Source organism: Apodemus sylvaticus, chromosome 1 (assembly GCF_947179515.1).
Source record: "Apodemus sylvaticus chromosome 1, mApoSyl1.1, whole genome shotgun sequence".
NCBI classification, from domain to species: domain Eukaryota; kingdom Metazoa; phylum Chordata; class Mammalia; order Rodentia; family Muridae; genus Apodemus; species Apodemus sylvaticus.
This window is the reverse complement of record NC_067472.1, coordinates 201,374,424-201,399,859: the sequence shown is the minus strand read 5'-3', so window position 1 is coordinate 201,399,859 and position 25,436 is coordinate 201,374,424. Positions and strand designations below refer to the sequence as shown.

The following is a 25,436-nucleotide window of genomic DNA, read 5'->3' as shown; positions in this document are numbered from 1 at the left end:
AAAGTGCAGTGGCACACACACACCTTTAACTCCAGCATTGGGGAGGTAGAGGCAGACAGATCTCTGAGTTTGAACCTAGCCTTGGCTACATACTGAGACCTTGTCCAGAGAGGAGAGGGGATAGCCCCAAATGAGTCAACTTACAGAGTCTGCAGTTGAGTCTCGGAAGTCTTTCAAGTCTAGCACATACATGAGGTCGAGGAGTTTCCTTACCCAAAGAAAGACTTCAGTTTCTGTGTCTCAACGCCTGTTAGCTTGTCTGTGTAGAGACAGCTTCGCTCTTTAGCCCAAGCTGGCCTCAACCTTGCTGTATGTCCCCCCCGCCCCCCAGCCTGCAGAGATGACAGGCGTGAGCCAACACGTCGGGCTCCATGAGTCCTTTCGACAATGTGGAACTCGGCAGCGTCCTGGGAGACCCCCAAACGTGCTACACGTATCACACTGAGCTCCCAATCTCTCTGGAGGCTTCTTCATTTGGGAGTAGGGTTCCAGTTGTTCTGTCTTCAGGTTCCTTAGTTCTGTCTGCCCCAGCACCGTTTGCCTCCGTGTTCTGTATGGAACCGTTCACAGTTGAATAGTTCTGTGGGGGACAACAGACATCATCACACGTCAGTCAGGGCCTCTTTCAAATAAAGTCTTCCTAGTGAAGTGAGACGCTCAAGGAGCCGTCCCGCTGTGCCCCTAAGTGGTGGCCATAGGCAGGGATTAGGAAGGAGTTAGGCAAGCCTCGGAACCTTGGCACTCTAGTGTCAGAGGCTAGCCTACGCTACATAGTGAGATGTCCCCCAAAAAACAGAGAGAGAGAGAGAGAGAGAGAGAGAGAGAGAGAGAGAGAGAGAGAGAGAGAGAACTGGATGCGACGGCACACACCTGTAACCCCGTCACCGGGGAGAGATTGGCGGTGAGCCATGAGTTCCCGGCAGGGAGTTCAAAGGATAGCCTGGTCTCAAAATCAGATGCGTGCCCTCAGAATTCCCTAAAGACACACTCGGAAGAGTATTCGAGCCTTCTCCTACTAGGTCCCATCTCCAAAAGTTTCCACTCCCTCCTAGTGGTGCACAGGTTAGGGACCTGGATAAACCCGGTTCATGATGCCACACTGCAGCTATCTGCCCTGCCCCCTTGAGAACGTTCCAGAGACAGGCCTGTGGTCCACCCAGCCCCTTGTGCCTCAGCACTCACCTTCTTGTCTACCGGCCTGGACTGCCGAGAACAACCTGGAGAAACAAGAGAACTCATCAGGAGGAAAGAAACCCTGGAATCACGGGAAGGGGCCGCCTGAGACCCTGGAATCACGGGAAGGGGCCGCCTGAGACCCTGGAATCACGGGAAGGGGCCGCCTGAGACTCTGGAATCATGGGAAGGGGATGCCTGAGACTCTGGAATCATGGGAAGGGGATGTCTGAGACCTTGGAATCATGGGAAGAGAATGCCTGAGACCTTGGAATCATGGGAAGAGAATGCCTGAGACTCTGGAATCATGGGAAGAGGATGCCTGAGACTCTGGAATCATGGGAAGAGGATGCCTGAGACTCTGGAATCATGGGAAGAGGATGCCTGAGACTCTGGAATCATGGGAAGAGGATGCCTGAGGATGTCTGGGCTTCTTTGGCCTTTGCATTGACACAGCACAGGGAAGTCCCACGCATGGTGGTACACACATTTTAGAAGTAGACCAGTGCTTTAAGGTCATTTCTGGCTACACATAGAATTTGAGACCAGCTTAGATTTCACAAGACTCAGTCTCAATAAAAGGAAATGGGGGTAGGGTGGGGTTGGGGGAAGACAGCTTGGTGGTTAAGAGCACTAGCCATTCTGGCAGAGGACCTGGATTCAGGTCCCAGCACCCACAGGGTGTCTCACAACCACCTGTAACCTCACCTCCAGGGGATCTGACGCCCTCTTCTGATTTCTGTGGGCACGGCATGCATGCACTGCACAGACAGAAATGCAGACAAAGCACCCATGCACATTAGAACAAAACAAAATATAAAGCCAGGCATGGTGGTGCACACCTTCAATCCCAGAATTCAGGAGGCAGAGGCAGGTGGATCTCTGTGAGTTCAAGGGTACCCTGGTCTACAGACTGGATTCCAGGTCAGCCTGGGCTAAGGAATGAGAACCTGTCTCCAGAGCAAAAGAATTTGTTCAAGGGCCAAAATACCATCGCTGTCCTTAGGGGCTGGTGTGACATTGGTCCAGCGAGCTAACCTCTGTGTGCCAGGGTTCCCTCAACTATCCAGCAGGGGCGAGCCAGTGAGTGGAAGATGCCTCCTTTGTGACAAAGGAATTGAAGACATTGGAGACACAGCTGAGAATACGAAAAAAACCACTCCCCACCATTCTGGAGTTTTAATAGGAATGACAATCAGTATTAAAGTCAATAATGATCGTAGCTAGTGTATCCCCAGCATGTGGCTTCCCATGCGGCAAGGGCTGTGCTCACCATGTCGTCCCGCATGGTCATGTCAATCCACGGAGACGAAGCCACTCTTACCCCGAGGATATAACCACTAACATGGGGGCTACGGTTTAGCTTTATCTTGGAGGAAAAGGCCCTGACATGTAGCCCAGGCTGGCTTCTAACTCATGATCTTCCCATCTCTGCCTCCTAGGTGCTGGGATGACAGAGGCCTGGGTCACCATGCCCCAGAATAGAGCTCTTGCGTGTCATGTATTAGGTCAAGTTTCAATGCAAGTTGTCAGGCACCATTTAACTGTCCCAGACAGAGCCTGGTGTGGGGGGAAGGTTGGTCATGGGTATGTGGTACCAATACCCCAATAATTGCAGGAATTATTGGGACCCTGGTATATTCATTCTCTCCCCATCTCTCCACTTTCTATTTATTTATTTTCTCCTCAAGACAGGGGTTCGCTGTGTAGATTTTAGCTGTCCTAGAACTCACCAGGCTAGCCTTGAGCTCACAGAGATCCGACTCTCTGCCTCCCCAAGTGCTGAGATTAAAGGTGTGTGTCACCATTGCCTGGCATGTTTTGTTTTGTTTTTTGAGGCAAGGTCCCATGCAGCCCAAGCTGACCTGTGTAGCTGAAGATACCCTTGACCCTGACAGTTCCTGCCAAACCCTCTGTGCTCTCAGCCCATTGGAAGAGACACACATGCTCCCAAACAGTGACCTCTAGGGCTGAGCCAGGCTGGTCTGGGAGAGACTGAAGGTGGCTCTTGTCCTGGTCTGAGAGGTCAGAGAGGATTCTGTAGAGGAGGAGGCAGAACCCAGGTGACTTGGGGGAGCGCAGGTTTATTTCACGTTTTAAGAAAAAAGTCTGTCACTAAGGACGGCTATCTGTGACCAGTCAGTCACTCTGTACCCTGTGGCTGCAGCAGGCAGGTTGGTCAGTTAAAGCAGACGTCCCTTTCTCCACACAGCATAGGTCGCTGTGCAGACTACAGTGGCATTCAGAGCTAGTGCTCAGAGTGTGGTCTATGGAAAGTGAGGGGCTGGGGGCGTGGCTCAGTGGTAGAGCCCCGCCTAGAATCACCCAGTGAGGGGCTGGGGGTGTGGCTCTGCCTAGAATCCCCCAGTGAGGAGCTGGGGGCGTGACTCAGTGGTAGAGCCCCGCCTAGAATCTCCCAGGGCGGGGCTGGGGGCGTGGCTCGGTGCCCCTGCCTAACATACACAAAGCCCAACATTCCATCTCCAGTACTTCAAAACCAAATCCAAAACACCAAGACTGTACCGTGGACGCTTGGGACCGAGGCTGCAGGGCGGGGACTCCTTTGCAGTGGCTCTGGCAAGAGGGTGGCGGAATGTACTAAGGACGAAGAGACTTACCATGCTTCCATATGCAGAATACGATGAGTGCTATTAGGATGGCAAAGACAACACCGCCGACGATGGCGCCTGTGTGTGTATTTTGCTGCCCAGTCTCAGGTGTCTCTGGAAAACGAGCGAGCAGGTGAGGAACGTCACCCAGCTCTCATGTGACCCCCGCATCTGTGAAACAAGGCCCCGTGGGAAATCCCGTGTCCCCCAGTCTACAGTGTCCAGGTGTTGACCACATTGTATGGTTATTACAGTGAGACCGTTTTAGTTTTCTGTCTTAAGAAAAGGGCCCAGGCTGACCACAGACTTGTTATGTAGCCAAGGATAACCCAGAATACCCAATTCTCTTCCCGTAGACAATGTGCTGGGGTTTGAACCAGAGCCTCATGCCTGTTAGGCAAGCACTCTACCAGATAAACCTTGGCCCTCGCCATTCAGGCTTTAGAACCTTCTGCATCAACCCTCTGAGGTGTTGAGAGGTGAGCGCCCCTAGACCTGGCTTCAGAGATAAAAGGTGCCCAGAAAATTCCTGGACTAGCACCCGGAGCTGACCATAGCCGAAGACGCACTTTCAACAACTTATTTTTCCGCGTGCGAATTACAATTATTCATGTGCGTGTGTGTTTGTAGATGTGTGCGCGCATGCCTTGCCATGGTGGATAAGGGGAGGTTGGAAGACACCTTGTAGAAGTTGGGTCTCTCCTGCTGAAGGCGCCAGGGATCGAACTCAGATCATCGGGCTTGGCAGCAAGCTCCTTTACCCACTGAGGCCTCCCCTTTCGGTCTTTGTTTCCTTAGTCTGCCCAATGCCCTTGGAAAGAGATTTCTGAGTCCCTCTGTAGAGACAATCCCTTATAAGCATCCCCTGTCAATAAACAAGCTTACGGCCAGTGAGCTGAGGCAGGAAATAGGAGGTGGGACATCCGGCAGGGAGAGAGGCCAGTGCGGGAGGATGGGGCCCCAGACGGAGAAAGATGGTCGAATATAACTACGGACCAAGTAAACAGCCACGCGGCAGAATTTAGGGTAGACTAATGGGGTTATTAAATTATAAACCAGCTGGGGAGCATGCCTAGCTATATGCACAGCCTAGGTATTTGTAAATATATTCGAGTCTCAGAGCCGTTATTTCCAGGTGTGTGGGGTGAGAGGACAGACGCGCTTACAGAAAACTCCTCGGGCAGAGGTGTCGCACACCTGTCCCAGCCTGGGCTGGTGAAGTCTGCGACCTATGACTTGCCGTCACTCTCGGCCACCCCACCCAGACCCCACTGCTAAGGGCCGCCGTCCCGCGCCCTCCCCTCCTGGTCCGAGGTCTGCTCACCTTTAAGAAGGACGGTCACCTGGCCCTGCCCAGACCCTAGGGCGTTGGTGGCCTTGCACACAAAGATGGTGTTATTGAGACCGGTCAAGGTGGAGATTAGAAGCTGATCGTGCTGGGGCTTAGCGGAGTGGGGAAAGACACCCGTGGTCCTGGGGAAGACAGGAGAGTGAGCAGGCGGCCGATGGGATGGGGCACAAATGGTGTGGCAGCAACACTGACCTGCGCTGGCCACGTTATTGGTTTGGCTTTGGTTTCAAGTCCTCGCCTCCGGCTGTTCCCCATCCGGCCACCAGAGGGCGCACGGACACAGATCCGTTTCCTGAGCTCTCAGGGCCGGGCCTCATCCAGACAGAGTCAGCCCCAGGCTCCACGGATCCGCCCCCTCCTCTACCCGTGCACATTAGCGCCAACCTTCCGCTCGGTGCATCACCACCTCACCTAGGCCTTGGCAGAAGCAGGGGCTGATGCGGGCAGAAAAGCATTTGCAAATGCCGTTCTCTCTACCCACAATGCCCTTGCTTCGGTGCTGAGCCCTGCCCCGCTTCCTCTAGGCTTCTGCTACTGCAGAGCAGCCCTGTTCCCTGTGCCCCGCCCCTGTTTTATCTACGCCTGACTTTTATCTTTCCCAGATATTCTTTACAACTGTATCGCTCAGTGGGGCAGAAAGCTCAGAAACCGAGACTTTGGCCAACCTTATGCCAGGGTGGGTTGGAGGAGGAAGGAGAGCAGGCAGGAAGGAGGGAGGGAGCAGGCGTGGACATTTGGAGCTCTGAGCCCTGAAGTGATTCAGAGGTGCTCCACCAGCGAGCCAGGCTCCCGGTCCTTAGATGCCAAGTGCTGATGTCATGTCCTTCCATGTGACCACTCACCATCATGACACGCATGGGTATGTTTGAACCTTCTAGAATGGCTCGTCCGAAGGATTTTTTTTTTAAATTCCCTTTTAATTTTAAAATCAGAGGCAGTGAAATATTGGTCAGAAACTCCTCGGTCTGGATTTTTGTTTTCTTTTGAGCGTTCATTTGGAAAACTCCTATGACTGTGCATATTTGGAAATTTCCCTACCAAGACGTTAGAGGAAACGGGGTTGTGAAACTATGAGCTTGATATGTTTATAAGGTGAGAGAGAAGATGTGCAAACTGCCCGGGGACAAGATTACAGCTGTCGGGGACCAGAAAAATAGGGAGCGGTGGTGCGTGTGCGTATGTGTGTGAGTGTGTGTGTCTATGTGCGTGAGCATGTGCATGCGTGTGTGTCTCTGTGTGGCTCAGTGGTAGAGCCCCGCCTAGAATCCCCAGTGAGGGGCTGGGGGCGTGGCTCAGCAGGAGAACCCTTCCCAGAATCCCCCAGTGAGGGGCTGGGGGCGTGGCTCAGTGGGAGAGCCCCGCCTAGAATCCCCCAGTGAGGGGCTGGGGGCGTGGCTCAGCAGGAGAACCCTTCCCAGAATCCCCCAGTGAGGGGCTGGGGGCGTGGCTCAGTGGTAGAGCCCCGCCTAGAATCCCCAGTGAGGAACAGAGGAGGCTGACAATCAAATGGATCTGGATGAAGGCAGACATCGTTGGTTTGCTCCTACCCTGGGTGACTCGCCTAAGGACTAAACTGCTGTCCCAGCTCCTTGTGACCTGCACAGAGAAGGGGATTCCCGAGGGGTGTGGAGGGAAAAAAAAAATCCCTGGACAGTTGGTGTGGCCACGACCGGAATCCAACCACCCTGAAAACCCCAGTCACAGTCACAAGATTACAATTTTACTAGGACTATGATTCTACCGATTTTGATTTTGGGGGGAAGGAGGGGCAGTGTAGCCCTGGCTGTCCTGAAACTCACTCTGTAGACCAGGCTAGCCTCTACCTCAGAGTTCTGTCTGCCACTGCTTACCGCATGTTGGGATTTAAGGTGTGTGCCACCAGGCCCAATTCTATTTTACTTGCTCCCGTGTTTGCCTTTCTTCTCTCGGACCTCTGGGTCCTGAGCCCAGCTCCCCTCCCACAGACTCTGTTCCAGGTCCCCGCCACTCACGTGTTCCATTCATAGAGGGTGGGCGCTGGTTTGCTGTGAGCGTCACAGGTCAGGACCACGTTAGTGAGGCCATCATGCCAGTTGCCGTCATAGCCAGAGATGGACACTTCAGGTGGATCTGGAAAGGACAGATATGAGGCTGAGATCTGGGCCTCTCCTGAGCGGGAGGCGGCTTGGCAGCTTTGGGGACCAGCCCGTGATGGTTAGTGCTGGGCTTCCGTAGTCAGGGGGACACATCGGGGACTTCTCATGCTCTTTCCTGCGACAGGCCCTGGCTTGTCCTGGGTGTCGTGCGAGCAAAGGCCTTTCTGGACACTCCCGACACAGGGAGCGCATTCCCAGCTCCGACAGGAGAGCCCAGCGCGGGCAGTGACGGGAGGGAAGGTAAGCAGGGCGTCTCAGGAGCTTGTACAGGTGCCAGGCATGGATCACACAATTGATCACGTGGGAGGTGGAGGCAGGAGGACCATGAGTTTGAGGGCAGCCTGGGCTACATTGAGGGATTCTATCTAAACTCAGTCCCTGAAAAGCAAGATTGTGGGGCACTGTCAACGAGCTAGGTGTGGACAGGGTGTGGGAGAGCAGGGTAGACGGACAGGAAAGCTCACTGCTAGGGGTGCAAGCACGGAAGACATCAGAAGGCAATATTAAGGTAAAGCTAGCAAGACAGTGTGTGGTGCGCGCGTGCGTGCGTGAGCATGTGTGTGTGCGTGCATTGTGCACGTGTGTGCATGTGTGCACACACGTGTGCCTGTGTGTGTGCGTGAGCATGTGTGTGTATGTGTGTGAGCATGTGTGTGCACGTGCATGTGTGTATGTGTGTGTGCATGTGCATGTGTGCGTGTGTATGTGTGTGCACGTGCATGTGTGTATGTGTGTGTGCATGTGCATGTGTATGTGTGTGTGGGTGTGCATGTGTGTGTACGTGTGTGCATATGTGAGTGGGTGTGCATGTGTGCATGTCGCGCGCACGCATGCTGGATGGGCAGTATAGACTCCATAGGAACATAATCCCTATAGTCCAGTATGGTAGCCCCCAGCCACAGAGACTCACAGCTGCAGAGACAGCTGGTCTGAGAGACACAAACTTGAAGATTTATTCTGGCAAGATGAAAGAAAAAGGTCTCGCCAAAACTGAGAAATCCATCTTGTGTCAAAACGATAATCTTGGGCGGGCAAGATGGCCCAGTGGGCGCCTGCCGCTGTCACCAGGCCCGAGGCACCCAGGCAAGCCTTGCGGCTCACCCGCTGGGAGTGTGATATCACACGGTGGGGGCTCTGATCTCCACACACGCACAACACGTCTTCCCTGGACACACAACTAATAAATACTTAGATGTAATAAACTTTTTAAAAATTAATCTTTTTGATATTTTGGGTTGGGTAAAATCCATTATGAACGTTAGTTGCGTTTGTAGTCCAGGCCGGCCTCAAACCCAGATGCTCTGACTTTAGCCTCCTGCGTGTTGGGATTCCAGATGTGCGCTACCACACCAGACTTACAGGGTCTTATGTAGCCCAGGCTGGACTTGAACATGTTTCCACGAAGCCCTGAGAGCAGTGACCCTCAACCTTCCTAACGCTGTGATCTTTACACAGTTCTTCATGCGGGGGTCACCCCCCAAGCATAAAATCTTTTTTTGCTACCTCCTAACTGTAATGTACATATCTGTGTTTTCCGGTGGCTTTAGGTGACTCCCATGAAGAGTTATTCGATCCCCAAGGGGGTCAGGACCCACAGGTTGAGAATCACTGCCCTAGGATGGCCTCGAACTTCCTGCCTCCACTTCTGGAATGCTGGGGTTCGAACCCATGGGTCTGTGCAAGCTGGACAAGCAAACATTATCTGCTGTGTCTTACTTCTGTTGAGTGGTGCTGGCTAGACTCTGGCTCTGTCTGCGTCGGCAAATCTGCAGGTGTCGCATTCAATCAGGCGTCTAGGGGAGGTGGCCCTGGCCCCACAGAGTGCGAGCACCGTCCACAGAACACAGCTAATTACATGTGCTGACGGCGGGGAGACATGCAGCCCAGAGATGAGCCGGTGTAGACAGCGCCTGGTGGTTTGGACTGTGGGGGGCACGGGATTCAGTGTCAAACCATGGGGCGGGGTCCACATAGCCTGGCAAGGTTGGGACAGTGGAACGTAGATCGGCTGATCACATAGACAATAAGAGATGTGGTACCATATTCGGGAAACAGTGGGTGCCTTAGAGAACCAGGTAGGAGAAGTGTGGGGGGCGCGTCTACGTAGCGCAGACAGTGACAGCGCCCCACGGTCGGCCTAAGGAGAGAGTGTGCGGTTAGCTGTGCCCTCCCCACCCGGGGAGGGGTCGTACGCATGCGCAGATACACACTCACAGGGTAGGGAGAGGGTAACCGTCAGCTGGTCCGGCTCCTGGGTGCTTTCATGTTCCACCCTGCAGGTGATGTTCTTGCCGTCCGCCTGGTGAGACGGCATCATGGAGAAGTAGCTGGTCACCGTGATGGTCCCCGGCTGGGAACCCCGCTCCTTTATTTCACGGTGGCTTCCATTTACATTCGCGGGCCAAAAGATTCGTCCGGGAGGGTGACCGTCAGCAGAGGTGCACTTAGCTACGTCCTGTGTCACCAAGGCGGGAGAGGGCTTCAGGGCCTCTGCCTTGTTGTTCGGTCGGGCTGCATGAACCATGAAAGACACAGGCCACAGGCCGGTCAACAGCAGAAAAGAACTCACTGTGTGGCCCAGCCTGGCCTCCAGCTCACGAGCCTCTAGCTTCAGCCTCCCTGGTGGTGGTCGACAGGCATGGGCCGCTACACTTGGTCTCAGAGGGACAGTTTAAGGGTATGAGATGGCCGATTTGAAATCCTAGCACTGGGCCGGCGAGGTGGCTCAGTGGATATAGGTGTTTGCCGCCAAGCGCGATAGATACCTTGAGGTCCATCCCCGGGACTCACATGGTAGAAGGTCAGTTGCTCTACCTTTGTCCTTTGACTGCCTCGTATACAGGCACACAAATAAATCAAATATAATGAAAAGCGGTAAATAAAATCTCAACTCTATTCCCGAAGAGCCAGGTAGACAGATTCAGGTTAAGTCTATCAGTCAGCGGGGAGAGGGGAAGATGAGTGTCGTTCGTGTTTGGATGTTTATGATCACCTGATTTCCTCATCACACATTCTGCATTTGCTAAATGAATTAATACATTAATCTGCAGCTACCAAAAGTGAGGGGAAGGGTCGGGCTGTTAACAGTCCCATGCAGCATTTAAACCCACTCTGCAGAGTCTACGCCCTCTCCCCCTTTCCTTACTTCATTTCGGGCAAGGTTCAAAGCGGGGAATTTGTGCTACTGCAAACGCAGCTGCTGTGTGTGCTGAGCCACTGTCGTTGTCGTGTTAGTCAGGTGCAGCGGCAGCGGCAGCGGAGCGACTGCGGTGCCGGATGCTCTGAGGACACGCCGGACACCAGCCCACGCCAGACACCAGCCCACGCCCGTTTTCAGGCGCACGTGCTTTTGCTTTTTGTTGAATGATTCCAATCGTAAATAAAGCTTTTAATAATCTTGTGAAAAAAATACACAGGTCAGGCGGCCAGAATGGGTTTTAGGAGGGAACTGGAGAAGTGGCTGAACAGTTATGAGTACAGGCTGATCTTATAGAGGCCCCAGGTTCAAGTCCCAGCACTGCTGTGGCGGCTCACAACTGTTTATACCTCCAGTTCCAGGGGATCCGATCTGACAGCCTCTTCTGGACCTCATGAATATGCAACATATATTATCATATGTATATATATATATTTCTGTTATCTCTCTGTTTGTGTGTGTGTGTATAATGCTCTTTGGTACATATCACTGTATGGTTGTATGGTTTTTTATTTGTTTGTTTGTTTGTTTATTTTTCGAGACAGAGTTTCTCTGTGTAGCCCTGGCTGTCCTGGAACTCACTCTGTAGACCAGGATGGCCTCAAACTCAGAAATCCGCCTGCCTCTGCCTCCCAAGTGCTGGGATTACAGGCGTGCGCCACCACTGCCCAGCTGTATTTTTTGATTAAAGAAGGAAGGAGGAATACTGTCTGGTCTCTCTCGCCTTCCCTCTCTCCCTCTCCCTGTCCTCCGTGTGTCCCCAGTTGGCCTCCTTCTGTGTCCCCGGTTCTTTCTCTGCCTCTACTCCCCTCCCCAGACCCCCTTCCCATGCCCCTAAATAGACTCATTTTGTATTTAAAAAAAAAAGCCACATATAATGATGTACCCATTTATTCTCAGTACCCAGAAGGCAGAGGCAGGAGAATCACGGTGAGTTTGAGGCCAGCCTGGTTTACGTCGTGAGTTCCAGGTCAGCTAGGGTTAGAGAGGACCACCTATCAGAAAGGTCAGACAGGGAACCGGGGCGCAATGTCTGTAAGCTCAAGAGGACAAGGCCATCTTTAGCTACACCGCAGCAAGTTGGAAGCTAGCCTGGGCTACATGAGATCCTGCCTGGATCTTCTGACTTCCCCCACATTCGGTCTGGATGAACGGAGGACGTGCCACGCCCCAAGGGCACCTTGCCGTCTCGCTTTGGCTCGCCCCTGGGCCTCTGGCACGGCGTCCCTTCTCCTCACCCCACACTTACCGAGCACCCTCAGCCAGACGTTGGCGCTCCTGCTTCCCGTGGGGAACGTGGCGATCTGACACTCGTAGATGCCTTCATCTTCTACAGTCAAGTTCTCGATGCCCAGAGACGCGTTCTTCAGGTCCCCGTCCTGCTTGGCAGCCAAGAATCTCACCCTCTGCGGCTCGGCAACGCTGGGCCCCTTCTTGGGGTGGAAGACAGCCACGACAAGGTGGGTTCCGTCTGGATTCCTCTTCATCCAGGTTATTTGAGTGATCATATTCCCGCTAGAAACCAAGCTACAGTACAAGACGGCAGACCCTCCCAAGAGGCCTGTCGAATTGAAGGGCACCAGCACAGCTATATCCCCACCTGCGAAACCAGAGGCGTCAATGAATTCCTTGAAATTAAATTATTTTTAAGATGTATTTAATTTTAGCTTATGTGTGTTAGTGTTTGTTAGCATATATGTACATATAAAAATAAATTTTAAAATACATTTTTCCTTCCGGCCCCTTCCCATCAATAATGACTCTAAGACTAATTAGCTATTATTGAATGCCTAGGCCATAAGCTTTGGCCCATTCCCCCGAGTAGCTCGTAACTTATTTCGCCCGCTCAGACTATTGTGTCTGCTATGTGGTTAGCTGCCTCTCCCTCAGTGCCGGCCTGCTTCTTCCTTAGCATCTCCTCAGTGTCTCCCTGCTGGCTCGCAACTGTCTTCCCCTCTCCATCTCTCTATTATTTCTTACTATTTCCCAGAATCCTCTCTTCCTGTCAGTGCCCCACTCCCTATTTCCTGCCCCAGCTCATTGGCCATTGGCTTTTTTATTGACGGGTGATGTTTATAAGAGATTGTACTTGGGGTTGGACATATGGCTTAGACCTTAAGAGGTCTGCTCTTGCAGAGGTCCTGAGTTCACTTCCCAGCAAACACATGGTGGCTCACAGCCGTCGGTAATGAGATCTGGCGCCCTCTTCTGGCCTGCAGGGGTATATGCAGGTAGAAAGCTGTGTACATAATAAATAAACCTTTTTTTAAAAAAAGAGAGAAATTCTTTTCTACACATGTGTGCAGTACCCCCAGAGGCCAAAGGGAGGCATGACAGTCCCTTGAATTTGAGGCACAGAGGGCTGTGAATCACCTTGTGGGAACTGAGAACTGAACCCAGGTCCTCTCTACAAGAGCAGCCAGTGCATTCTACAGCCCCTGATCTTACAATAATAATATGTATTATTGTTATAGTTAAATATTTCTACATTATAACTAAGCATATTATATTTAAATATTATTAATGTAATTAAATATGTTTATATTACAAAATATATTCTAATGTACAATAGTAATTTTGCCTTATAATAATTACATAGCATTTATAATGTATTACTATTAATTATTATTATTACTATCATTATTATTGACAGGGTCTCAGTACATCCCCCGGGCTGGTCTGGAACTCAGAGACCTGCTTGCCTCTGCCTCCTAAATTCTGGGATCAAAGGCGTGCACTATCACTGGGCTGCAGGTACCACTTACAAATGCAGAAATGGAGGCATGGAAAAGTTTGCTAGGGGATCACACAGGCATAAGACCGTAAGGTGGGGCTTGAATCCGGGCCATTTATAGCCACTCCGCTTGGCCTTATGCGAGATTCTCTGTCTTTAGCCCAACACACAGTAGGCCCTCAACATTAGGGAATACAGTGTCAGGCATTTCTGATTACTTCAGAAGTCTAATGATGTCTTCAGAGTCAAGTTCTGGGAACGCAGATCCCGCCATGGTGACCCTAGGGTACCCCCGTTTGGGGTTCCACCTGCCTCTACCTCCCCGTATTGGGATTAAAGGCATGAGCCACCATCTCTCTGCTTTGCTCTGTTTTGCTTTTGGTTTTCTGTTTTGGTTGCAGCCGTGAAGTCGGCGGCATGCGGTTCCCCTCACTCTGAGTTTACTCTGAGCGCTCATCCTGACTTTGCTGCTGGTCTATCACTGAAACAGTGGGACTTAGCACAGAGTTCCTAATGAGGTTGTGAGAGGACCAAGGGTCTGTCCTCAGCACCCTGGGTGGTCAGGGCTAGACGCCCGCGCTAGAATCCCCCAGCGAGGGCCTGGCTTCAGTCTCCAACTCGGCAAAAGGAAAATGAATGGACAAATCAACGGAGTCGTCAAGGGCTTGCTGGAGAGGGTGTGACAGCCAGGGCTAAAGTTTCCGGCATGAGTCATACCCAGATCTTTTCCTCACGAAGCGTATGTCATTTATTTTACAATTAAAAAAAACAAAAAACAAAAAACAAAAAAAAAAAACAAAAACAAAAACAAAAAAAACCAAAAACTTTTTACGCGCGTGCGCGCGAAGCAAAGTAAGTCGGTCTCATTCCAGAGCTACGTGGGAACTCATGGTAACCCTCCTACCTCATCCTCCCCCGTACTAGGGTGGCCGGTGTGAGCCACCAAGCCAGATTTTTCTGGAATCCCTGCTCCGGAATCCAGACCTAGGACTTTGGGCCGGGAAGAAGGGACGGGGCGGCCGGGAGGGCCTCTCGGGGTGCGCGCAGGCCGGGGAGCCCGGGCGCGGGGCTACTTACCCGCTTCCCCGAGCGCATAGCGGAGCAGCGGCGGCAGCAGCAGCCACGACACCGGCCACAGCGGCCACAGCGGCCACAGCGGGCAGCGGGAGGCTCGGGCGAGTGGGGCCATGTGGTTCCAGTCCGATCCAGCTCTCGGTCGCCCCAGCCCTGCGAAGCGCCTTATCTCTCCAAGGCGCCCGCGTAAACTGCTGGAATCTCAGCTGTGCCGCGCCGCCTAGGGACTGTCCCGCAAGGGCGGTCCTCTGCGCACGCGCACACTTAGTCTGCAGAGCTGGTGGACAAGAGGGCTGTCCCTGACAATCAGTGCTAAGTAAATATGTCATCCCAGCGAGGGAGTCGGGTGGGGAGGATGGAAGCAATAGGATCAGAAGTTCAAAGCGGGTTCGAGGCCGGCCTGGGTCATAGAAGATCATCTCGGATTTTTTTTCCTAATTAAAAATAATTGGGGGCGGGAAAGGGGGGGGGGACGCTAGGCTTGAAATGCCTTTAATCACAGCACTCTGGAAGGCAGGCAGATCTGTGAGTCTGTGTCAGCCTGGTCAGACAAGTCCAGCCTCCACTGGGTTACGCCGTAAAACTCTGTTTCAAAAAGAAATAGGGTCTCATGAAGCACAGGCTGGCCTCAGACTGACTAGCGCGATTCTTTATTTTTATTTATTTATTGGTTTTTCGAGACAGGGTACTAAAGGTGTGTGCCGCCACTGTCCAACCAAATGTGTGGTTCTTTAATACTTCACGCTATGGTGATCCCTAACTATAAAATCACTTTCATTGCTACTTATAACTGTAATTTTGCTACTGTTACGAATCATAACGTGGGATATCTGATATGCTTCTCCAAAGGGCTTGAAACTCACAGGTTGAGGACAACTGTTGCAGGCTGTCTTTGAACTCCTGATCTTCCTCCCAACACCTCGGAGTGCAGGAACAACAGGCCTGTGCTCCTCCCCCAAGCCCCCATTCCTGATCTTGGTTAAGTTCTGAGTGGGAATCTGAGGGGCAAGTCTTCTGGAAATCTCTGGATTTTCTGAGTCCCGCGGCATTTCCACACCAAGAGCCTGTGGCCACTCTGTTTGCTCTCTCACCATGTTGTCATGACTGTGGGGTTCCCCTTCTCCCAGATCTCCCCATTGCTGTGGCATAGACTGGCAGGTCACTAAACCACCTCCCCCACTCACCCGAAAAAGGAAAAAGTTCCTTTCCTTTCTCCCTTCCCCTTTCTGCCCTGTAAATACGGTGTCTCTAGTCCTTTCCCACACAAAGGCTGTTCTGACACTGAGTCTCTGGTCCTGTGTCTATCTTTCTGTGCGCAGGCTCCAGTGCCCCTACACACACACACACACACACACACAAACACATACACACACACACAGAGAATGGTGGAAAAGTCAGATTTCTGGGAAAGTTTTACATTTTTTATTAACTTTTTTTATTGTTGTTCTTTAATGTCTGTTTCCAATTTTGATAGATTCTAAACTGCTTTTCTATGTATGTATGTATGTATGTATGTATGTGTGTATGTATTAGTGTGTGTATGCCTGGGTGTGTATGTATGAGTTTGTGTAATTATGTAGTGTGTGTTTGTAGTCTGTGTGAGTGCACATATGTGCGTAGTGTGCATATGTAGTGTGTGAGTACCCAAATGTATGTAGTGTGTATATGACTGTATATCAGCACACATATATATGTAGTGTGTGTGCCTGAATGTATGTGTTTGTGTAGTGTGTGTATCTATGTCGTATGTGTGAGTGTATATACATGCAGTGTATATGAAGTGTATGTGAGGATGTATGAGTGTGTGTATGTATGTAGTGTGTGCTTGATGGGTATGTATGTGAATGAAGTTCGGCTGTATGAATGTGTGTATATGTGTGTAGTGTGTGAGTGAGTGTGCACACGGTGCCCATGCATGCCTTGACACATGTGTGAAGGCCAGGGGACAGTCTTTGGGAGTCTGTTCTTCCCGCCACAATGAGGGCTCTGAGCATCTGTCTCAAGTTAGGAAGCTTGCGAGCAAAATGTCTGAGGCTCCGCGAAGCCCAGCTTCCCTGGTTCGTAGCGTTACTTTCTAAAGGAGGAATTCCAACAAGTCCTTCTTCAGATATCCTTTCGCTGAAGAGTCCACCGCTCCTCAGTGACTGCCGAGGCCGTGGTGGGGGTGGGGCTTGGCCAACCAAATGGCGGCGTTGGGGGAGGGGGAAGAGCGCGGGTGGGTATCGAGCACACAAAAGAATGAGCAGGCGCGCAGCAGTGGGCACACAAATGAGTGAGAAGACCGAGCGGCCGTAGTAACTGTTTCCTGCAGGGGGAGCAAAGCCACGGTGGGTTTGATTCCCCATCTCCCTCAAATACTTCTAAATCAAATTAATGCACCACAAGACACAAAACCATCTGAGGTGCCAAATGCTGCGTCTCCCCCTCCCCCTCTCATTTCTTTTCCTGAGTCTCTAGATCCGTTTCCTCCTGAGCCACGCCGGCCAGTCGGGCTGTGGTTAGGTGTCTGCCGCTGGTGGCAGCCAGTCTCCTCCCACTATGTGAGAGTGTTATAATCGGTGAGGGGTACCTGGCGGGCCCATGCCAGGGTGTCCCCTGCGTAATTACACCAAGCAACAGATCTGGTATGAAACCTAACAGATCTGGTATAAAGGGGGCTTACTGGGGGAAGGGAGGGGTGAGAACCTGAGCAGGGGTAAAGGCAGATGAGCGGGTGTGTAGACAGAAAGACAGACAGCAGCAGAGCCTTGAGGGCAAAGAAGCCCAGGAGCACAGACGGGGGTGGTGGGGGTAGGGTTGTGGGGGAGGGGAGGGTGGGGCAGGTAGCAGGAGGGCTTCCTTGGCTGCAGTCCTTTTAGCCCACAGCTGGCGCACCTGGCGGCAGACGTGATGTAAGCAGTTGTTAGGTGCCCAAGGGCAGGTCAGGAGGATCGCCTGTAGGCTCCTTGGGGAATGAGAGCTTAACATGTCACCTGTGCTTATCTGGCCGAGTTAGTCAGGCCCATCCAGCCCAGTGGTCAGGCTTATGTCTAGACCTTCCTAGTGCAAGCACCTTGGTTCTCTCGCAGAAGTCTTCAGCCTGCTGGGGTGGACGAAAGTTCTTCTTCAAAAGTAAATAACTATAACATAAGATGCATTTTCTGTATTGTGCAGATAGTTTATGTGAGTGTGCATATGGCCGTGCCTCGGTTGAACAGCTGGAGAACAGAGACTAATATATAGGGAGAGGTAAAGAAATAGCCAGAAGTAGCCACTCTGTGGGTGAGAAAGAAAAGTTAGCTTCAATCTGCCCAGCTGTCTCTTGGGAAAGCAAGGAGAAGGGAAAGAGGGAAATTCTTCAGGGTTGTCAGGGGATGGGAACCGACGGGATGGAGCCTGAGGGCTGCAGTGTGTGGATTTGGAGTACTTTGAGAGGAGGGACTCGGGGGCCTGCGGGCCAGCACAGCCTGCCCTCGAGGTGCTGATAAGCCGCCACAGGAGTGTATCAATGGGAGAGCCAGATGTCCCCTCTTCAGAGATAAAGAGAATGATTGCTACTGACAAGTGGGAGCTTGTAGCAGAATTTTAGCAGAATGGTTGTATCAGGCGGTTGTATCAGGCTGAGTCAGAAGTGTCAGCACCCAAGTGATAAAATAGCCTTTGGTCAGACTCCGAGGGGCCTTTGTGTGACTTACTCTCCAGGTGTGGCTGGCAAACCAGGGGGCCTGTGTGGCTGAGAACTGCTTGGGGGGGGTGTCTTTCAAGACATTCCCTAGATCAGATAAGAAGCTTTGGTATTTAGAAATTGGCTTCCTAAAAGTCCTTGAGACATTGATCGTGGCCGTCCCCAATCCACCATCCTCCCAACTCCCACCCCAGTCCCCCACCGATTGAGAAAATATAAATTTATCCTGGAGTGTCTCTCTTTTCTTCCAGGGATCCCTGGAGCATCCCGAACCCAGATCACAGGAACTGGCTTCCTAAGTCCCCAAAGGAATGCTGGCCTTTAGATGCATAATTGTCAGATTTGGGCGAAAGCGAATTTCTTCGGACTTACAGTTAATTTGCCAGAGTTGGTCCTTTCCATCCTGCGGGCCCTCGGAATTGAACTCAGGTCATTGGACTTGGTTGGAAGCGTCTTTACACGCTGTGCCACCTCTCCAGCCAGAAAGTGCCTCAAACCATCCATCCGTCTTTAGGGCTGGATGCCCAGAACAAGAATGGAGGTTTCAATAAACAGAGGAGCTGGAGGAGGAAAAGGCCACATGGCAGGAAGTATATTTGAAGTATTTTTGAACAAAGCGGGAAGCCAGGGGTTGGAGAGGCGGCTCACCGGCTGAGAGAGTCTCTTACTCCTCCAGAGGACTCCAGTTCCCAGAATTCTCATTGACCTGCTCAAAACCGCCTGTTTATCCAAGTCTTGGGGTTCCAATACCTTCTTCCAGCCTCCATAAGCACCCCCACACTATCTGCAACACTAGTGCAGATAAGTAAATTAAAAATAGAAAAAAATTGGCCAAACAACCAGCTGAGAGGAAAGCAGTCGACCGTCCACCAAACCAAAGCGGGTCTGGGCTTCAGAAGTGACTCACTGTCGTCACCCACCCAGGAAGGCAATGCCGAGTGTCTGGACAGGGCCGTACCTGCTGTCACTCTGGGAGACTCCGTCACTGAACATGGGTCATGCTTGGAGCCTGCCAGTGGATGCCACTGTTACCAATGAAAAACACAACCCTGGCCTCATAGAGAACAGAGAGGAGCTGACTGTGAGTGACCTGGCCTGGGGTCACGAACTCTGCCTGTGTGTTCCCACAAAAGGGTTCAGGCCTTGTGGTGGTGGTGCAAGTCTTTAATCCCAGCACGTGGGAGACAGAGGCAGAGGGATCCCTATATGTTCCAGGCCAACCTTGTCCACACAGTGAATTCCAGGGCTGACGGGGCTATATGGTGGTGGAAACACCAGGTTCATGGGTGATGGATAATCTTGTCTGCGTGATTCACCTCCCTAAAGTGAACTTTAGTTAAGGTACTGCCTCATTAGATTGGCCTTTAACCATGACTTGGAGGCATTTCTTTCTTTTTTTTTTCTTTTTTTTTTTCTTTCTTTCTTTTTTTTTTTTTTGAGACAGGGTTTCTCTGTGTATCCCTGGCTGTCCTGGAACTCACTCTGTAGACCAGGCTGGCCTCGAACTCCGAAATCTGCCTGCCTCTGCCTCCCAGGATGGAGGCATTTCTTGATTGCTAATGGATGGTCTCAGTCCAGCGTGGGCGGTGCTAGCCCCAGGCAGGACCATGAGCCAGGGAATGGTTTCCGCTTTGAGCTCCTGTCTAGAATTCCTACCTTGCTTTCCTTCAATGATGGACTGTAACCTGTTGACTGGAATAAACCTTTTCTTTCCCAAGTCGGTTTTGATTTTGGTGTTTATCACAGCAGCAGTAAGCAAACAAAACAGGAAGATCTCCGGGGCTGTCTGATGACATTCTTGGCTTTGGAGTTGGTGCAAATGGGTGATTTGTGACGATGACATGCCCCCAGAGGTTTCATGTAACGGTCAAAAGGACATTAGACCAGACACAGACTTGGGGAGGCAGTGACTGCTACAGGGGGCTAAAGATTGCTTGGGGTGATCTGCGCCATCCTAACTCTCTACAATCGTGCAGTCAGTCAGTCCATCAGCCTTGTGAAATCCTCAACATAAGTGTGGCTTTTTAGTGTTGGGGAACTTCAGTCCACAGAGCGATTTCAGAAGGAACAGATTCGGTTTGTGGCGTTGCTGTGACTTTGATGTGGCCTTTGTCAGTGGTGCTACAGCGGGGAAACACACCCCAGCATCGATGCCAGCAGCTTGAGGAAATCTCTTACTCTTGACTTCACAGCAGAAAAGGATTTTAGGGCCTGCCAGCATGGAGCAGAGGCAGTGCTGAGGAGAAATGGTGGGAAGGGCTGGCGAGATGGCTCAGTGGCAAAGGCACTTGCGACCAAGCCTGAAGACCCGGGTTTGCTTCCTCAGCACCCAGATAAAACCGAGTACAGTGGTAAAGTGTGCTGGCCTGACCGACACGTCCCACAGATGTGTGGTCTCTGCTCTGTGGCTTCCGGAGTGGGTGAAAGGGCATGTGTGTCTGTTTTTAGAAGATGCTGCCACACTTCTGTCAGGAGCAGCCTGTCTTAGCAAAGCAGGCAAGGGCATGGCTTCTATTTGGTGCTCAGAGTTGGCACAATTCTTAAAAATTTCAGATGGAAGCCAGACATGGTGGTGCACGCCTTTGATCCCAGCATTTGGGAGGCAGAGTCGGGAGGATCTCTGAGTTCGAGGCCAGCCTGGTCTACAGAGTGAGTTCCAGGACACAGTGTGACAAAGAAAGTGTGGCATCCTGAGTCCTGTCATTTTGAAGGCAGAAGGCAGAGGAGCAAGAGTTCAAAGTCATCCTTAGCCATCTAGCAAGTTTGTGCCCAGCCGTGAGACCCTACCTCAGAAACCACAAGTAGTAAATTTTAAAAGGGAGGAGAAAGATTAAAATAAAATAGCCATGGAGCCCACTGAAGACACAAGTGTGTGAGATCTTAGCTTTAATTTTCCTTTGCTTTAATTTTTTTTTTAAAATTTTGCTTATGCAAATGTGTGTGAGTATACGTGTGTGTGTGTGTGTGTGTGTGTGTGTGTGTGTGTGTGTGCGCGCGCGCGCGCGCGCGCTAAAGAAGCCAAAAGAAGCCGTTTAATCCCCAGGAGCTGAAGTTACAGATGACTGTGAGCTGCTCTATATGAGCGCAGGGACCGACCTAAGTCCCCCCAAGCGCCAGCAGTGCCTGCTGCCGCTCACCCATGAGCTATCTCTGAACCCAAAGGCCTTTGCTTTCACCTTTGCACTCTCAGCTCGAACCTGTGAGATTCCCCAGCTCACAAAGGAGATCTCGAACCAGGATAACAGTCTATCGCCGCCTACGCTGAGAACGGTTTCTTTGACAATTATGACTCAGGGTTGTTTCTCGAGAGTCTTCTTTCCTAACACAGGAACAACCCTGTGAACTCAAAAAAAAAAAAACAAAAAAAAACAAAAACAACTTCTGAACTTGGAGCTTGGAGGAGAGGCCACGTGACCCCAGCTCTGGGTGGGGAGGAAGTCAGATTCAAGGTGACTGTCTTAGTGTTACTTTTGTGAAGAGTCTTCCAGACACGGCAGCTCTTGTAAAAGAAAGCGATTTAACCGAGGACGACTGAGGTTTGCACTTGCTGTCCATTGTGATGCTAAGGGAGGGGAGGCCCCGCCTGCAGTGACCCATGACGCACCCTCAAATGATTTCTGATTGGCTAATAGAGATGACCGCAGCCAATAGCTGGGTAGAAGAGCGGGTGTGGTTTAGGATTCCTGGGGATCTGAGACGAACCACCAGGGAGAAGACGAAGGAGGAGAAGCCGCCATAGTTTAGGTGAGGTCAAGGAAGAGGCTGGCCAATCAGAGGGAAGGGCGGCCCAGATGAAGCGCAGTAACAACTTAGAGGAAAGGAGATTCTAATAGGAGAGGGTCGATATCTGCCCAGCTCCCATTTAAAGTTTATTCTAAATATAAAGATTGTGTGTGTCTTTTATCCAGTAACTACAAGTTCCAAGGTGGAGTGGAGACCTGGGTCAGGATTAAAAGTTTCTACAACAGGGGATTTGCTTACAGTTACAGAGTATTTTCCAATAATCACCATGGTGCGAGTAGACAGGCAGCAACTGAGAGCTATATACCCAATCCAGAGGCAGCACAGAGAGAGAGGGAGAGAGGAGAGAGAGAGAGAGAGAGAGAGAGAGAGAGAGAGACAGGCAGACAGGGTCGGGGTGGATTTTTAGCCTACCCTCAGTGACACACCTCCCCCAACACCTCCTAATCTTTCCCAAACAGTTCATCAACTGTGGTCCAAGCATTCAAACATGTTAACCTACACGCACGCACATGCGTGCATGTGCGTGCATGCATGTGTGTGTGTGTGTGTGTGTGTGTGTGTGTGTATGGGTGGGGTGGGACAATTCTCATTCAAGCACCTGCAGCCAGCCAGTGCTTTGCGGTTAGTTCTAGGCCAGCTGGACCCACGTGAGACCCTGACTCAACAACCAAGATGGAGGCTGGAGAGACGACTAAGTGGATAAAGGCGTTTGCCACCGTGCCTGACGACCTGAGTTCGGTCCCTGAGACCCACTTAGTGGGAGGAGATAGTGGGGCTGGGGAGATGGCCCAGCAGAGCCTCCTGTTCACCCACAAAACCCCAGCCCGGATCCCAGCCCCTGTGTCAGGCGGCTCACACTGCCTGTGACGCCAGCTCCAGGGATCTGCCCTCTGCCCTCTGCAGGCACCTGCTACATCTGCACAAACATAATAAAGCATAAAAATGTCTTAGGTGGCCGGGCGGTGGTGGCGCAGGCCTGTAATCCCAGCACTTGGGAGGCAGAGGCAGGCGGATTTCTGAGTTCGAGGCCAGCCTGGTCTACAGAGTGAGTTCCAGGACAGCCAGGGCTACCCAGAGAAACCCTGTCTTGGAAAAAACCAAATCCAAAATACCAAAAAAACCAAAACAAAAGTCTTAGGTGTGTAAATGGCTGTGCGCGGTGCATGTTCCTCTATGCATCCATACTTGTTCCATGTGTACACGTGTACCTGTGCATGTGTATGGCATGTGTGTGAACTCTCCTCTCTCCTGAGCCTGCTCCTCTTCCTTGGCCATGTGCCATCTTTTTCCTAATGCCTGCCTCTTCTTAATGCTCATGTTTAAACCTGTTAAACATATTTCCTAGCGCTGGCAAGATGACACTGGGATTGGAGTTTGGAGTCGCAGCACACAGAACACACCTAGGTCCCTGGAGCAAGATGAACTCAGCTGGGCTGCTGAGTTCAAGTGAGATAACTTGTTTCAAAAATAAGGTGTATGACTTTGATGCCAGCACTCAGGAGGCAGAGGCAGGTGGGTTTCCGTGGGTTCTAGGTCAGCCTGGTCTACAGAGTGAGTTAGGACAGCCAGGGCTACACAGAGAAACCCTGTTTTGAAAAACCAAAACCAACCAAACAAACAAATCATAAAAATAAAACCAAAAGCCAAAGGAGGTGGGGGGAGAGCAGGGAAGACTGGGTGTCAGTGAGGAGCCTTCACACACAGCACTCACATGCACAGGTACATGTGTGCACACACATGCTAACATGCATACATACGGACACATGCACACACGCTAACACATGCTAATTCAAACTTCATTACTCAGGTGTGGTTCCTAGGGAGTTCACGTTAGCACTAGACTCTCTGAGATCTCTTCTCAAACAAGCAAGTGAAGAAAGACCTCCTGCTGCCCTCAGTGGGAGTCTGGGAGAGTTTCTCAGGCCGGGGCGGGCTGCAGGGTAAATCTCCCGTCCTGCTGGGCCGGGCACTCACCCTGCCGCCTTGCTGGGCGTTCTTTGTTAGGCTCTGCTTCCGCTGTTAGCAGGGAGCTGTAGAGCGGAAGGCCCTGAATTCCATTCCCAGTATCACACGGATAGAGGGTGGGGATCCTAGCACTTGGGAAATGGAAGCAGGGGGTTGGGGGTTCAACGCCAGCCCCTACCAGGTCTACCAGAAAACCAGTCACAAAATAAAACAATGGACGGAAGGAAGGAGACCACCGTGGCTGCGAGGGAAGACCTCATTCCAGCTCACTAACTCATTTTCTCCAGCGCTGACCCTGCCAGCACAGTCCCCAGTCCCTCAGGTGGAGAAGGGGGCGGAGCTTTCTCTTCTGTTCTCAGACTTGTAGGAAAGTGCTAGAATCAGCCCCAGCCCCATGGCATCCTCCGCAGACGTGCTAGCTCCGACATCCTCGGGTCCACATTCCCTTCCAGTGACAATGCTCTCTCTCTTTTCTTCTCCCTTTTCTTTTGAAAGCCCAGAGAATGAGCTGGAGAGATGGCTCAGCGGTTAAGAGCACTGCTCTTCCTGAGTTCAAATCCCGGCAACCACATGGTGGCTCACAGCTTTCTGTAATGATATCTGATATCTGACGCGCTCTTCTGGGATGTCTGAAGACAGCTACAGTGTACTTAGATATATTAATAAATATTCTTTAAAAACAAAAAAAGAAAGCTCAGAGAAGAAGAAATATGCGGAGAACTGTGGTTCATCTCCAGTTTGTTTCCTCCCTAACAGATTGAGTGAGGCAGGGTGACGTCAGCCTCCTGCCCTTCCCCCCACCTCCCTGACACCTGCCCGCCGCTCCCGCCGCCCCTCCCTCGCCCCAGAAACTAGAGGTGGTGACTCATGCCTTCAATCCCAGTACTTGGTGGTGAGGGTGGTGGAGGCAGGAGGTTCAAGAATTCTATCTAGATCAGCCTTTGGCTACACAGCAAGTTCAAGGTGGTTGGGGCTGCCTGAGACCCTGACTCCCCCCCCTTCCCTTCCCCTCCCCGCACGGGTGGCCTGGAGAGCTCAAGCCCTTCCAGGGACACCTTCAGGAGTTCCCAGCATTATTAAGTCCAGGGGCTCGCAGGCCCGGGAAACGAACTTCAGGATGATCTGGCGCCCTCTGCTGGCCTTCCGAGGCAAGGCACTCAGGTGCCATGCAGACGCACATTGGTACAAATAACGAGTAATTTAAAGTACACATAAATAAATAATAAATAAAGACTACAATTTATACAATTTAAGTAAGTGAGACGAGGAGGTGGAACGTGTAGCTAGGGCGGGGCTGGCAGGACGCCACGCCCGACTGAGTCATGCGTCTGTAATGTGGATCCCGTTATGTAGAAGGTGCTCTGAGTCACTGCTGGGCTGACTCCCGCTTGTGAGAGCAGGGTATAAATGTTTCTGTGCCCCGTTAAGTGCGTCACAGTGGGCCGTCGCAGGCCCAGAAAAGCCATCGCACCCGGCATTCGCTCACACTGCTGAGGATTAGGGAACAGACGCAATGGAGAGTCTTCCGGTTTAGATCTCCAGCAGACTTCACTAACAATAAAAGCGCTCCCGGCAGACACCACTGCCTGATGATGTCAGCTCGCCCAGGAGAGTAGCCAATTTCCCAGATTTTTAAAAGAGATTTATTTATTATTATATGTAAGTACACTGTAGCTGTCTTTAGACACTGCAGAAGAGGGCGTCAGATCTCGTTACGGATGGTCGTGAGCCACCATGTGGTTGCTGGGATTTGAACTCAGGACCTTTGGAAGAACAGTCTGTGCTCTTACC

General features: G+C 51.6%; 1 protein-coding gene across 1 annotated transcript; it reads right to left on the bottom strand.

The window, feature by feature from the left end:
* Positions 1–322: 322 nt before the first annotated feature.
* LOC127675228 (poliovirus receptor-like) lies at positions 323–14,494 on the bottom strand. Its single transcript, XM_052171251.1, has 8 exons — positions 14,276–14,494; positions 11,714–12,064; positions 9,483–9,779; positions 7,125–7,242; positions 5,107–5,255; positions 3,792–3,896; positions 1,183–1,217; positions 323–580 (listed from the first exon to the last, which is right to left on the bottom strand). Exons 1-8 carry the CDS (start codon positions 14,385–14,387, stop codon positions 437–439), a joined length of 1,311 nt encoding a protein of 436 aa, XP_052027211.1. The 5' UTR covers positions 14,388–14,494; the 3' UTR covers positions 323–436.
* Between the last annotated feature and the right edge of the window lie 10,942 nt (positions 14,495–25,436).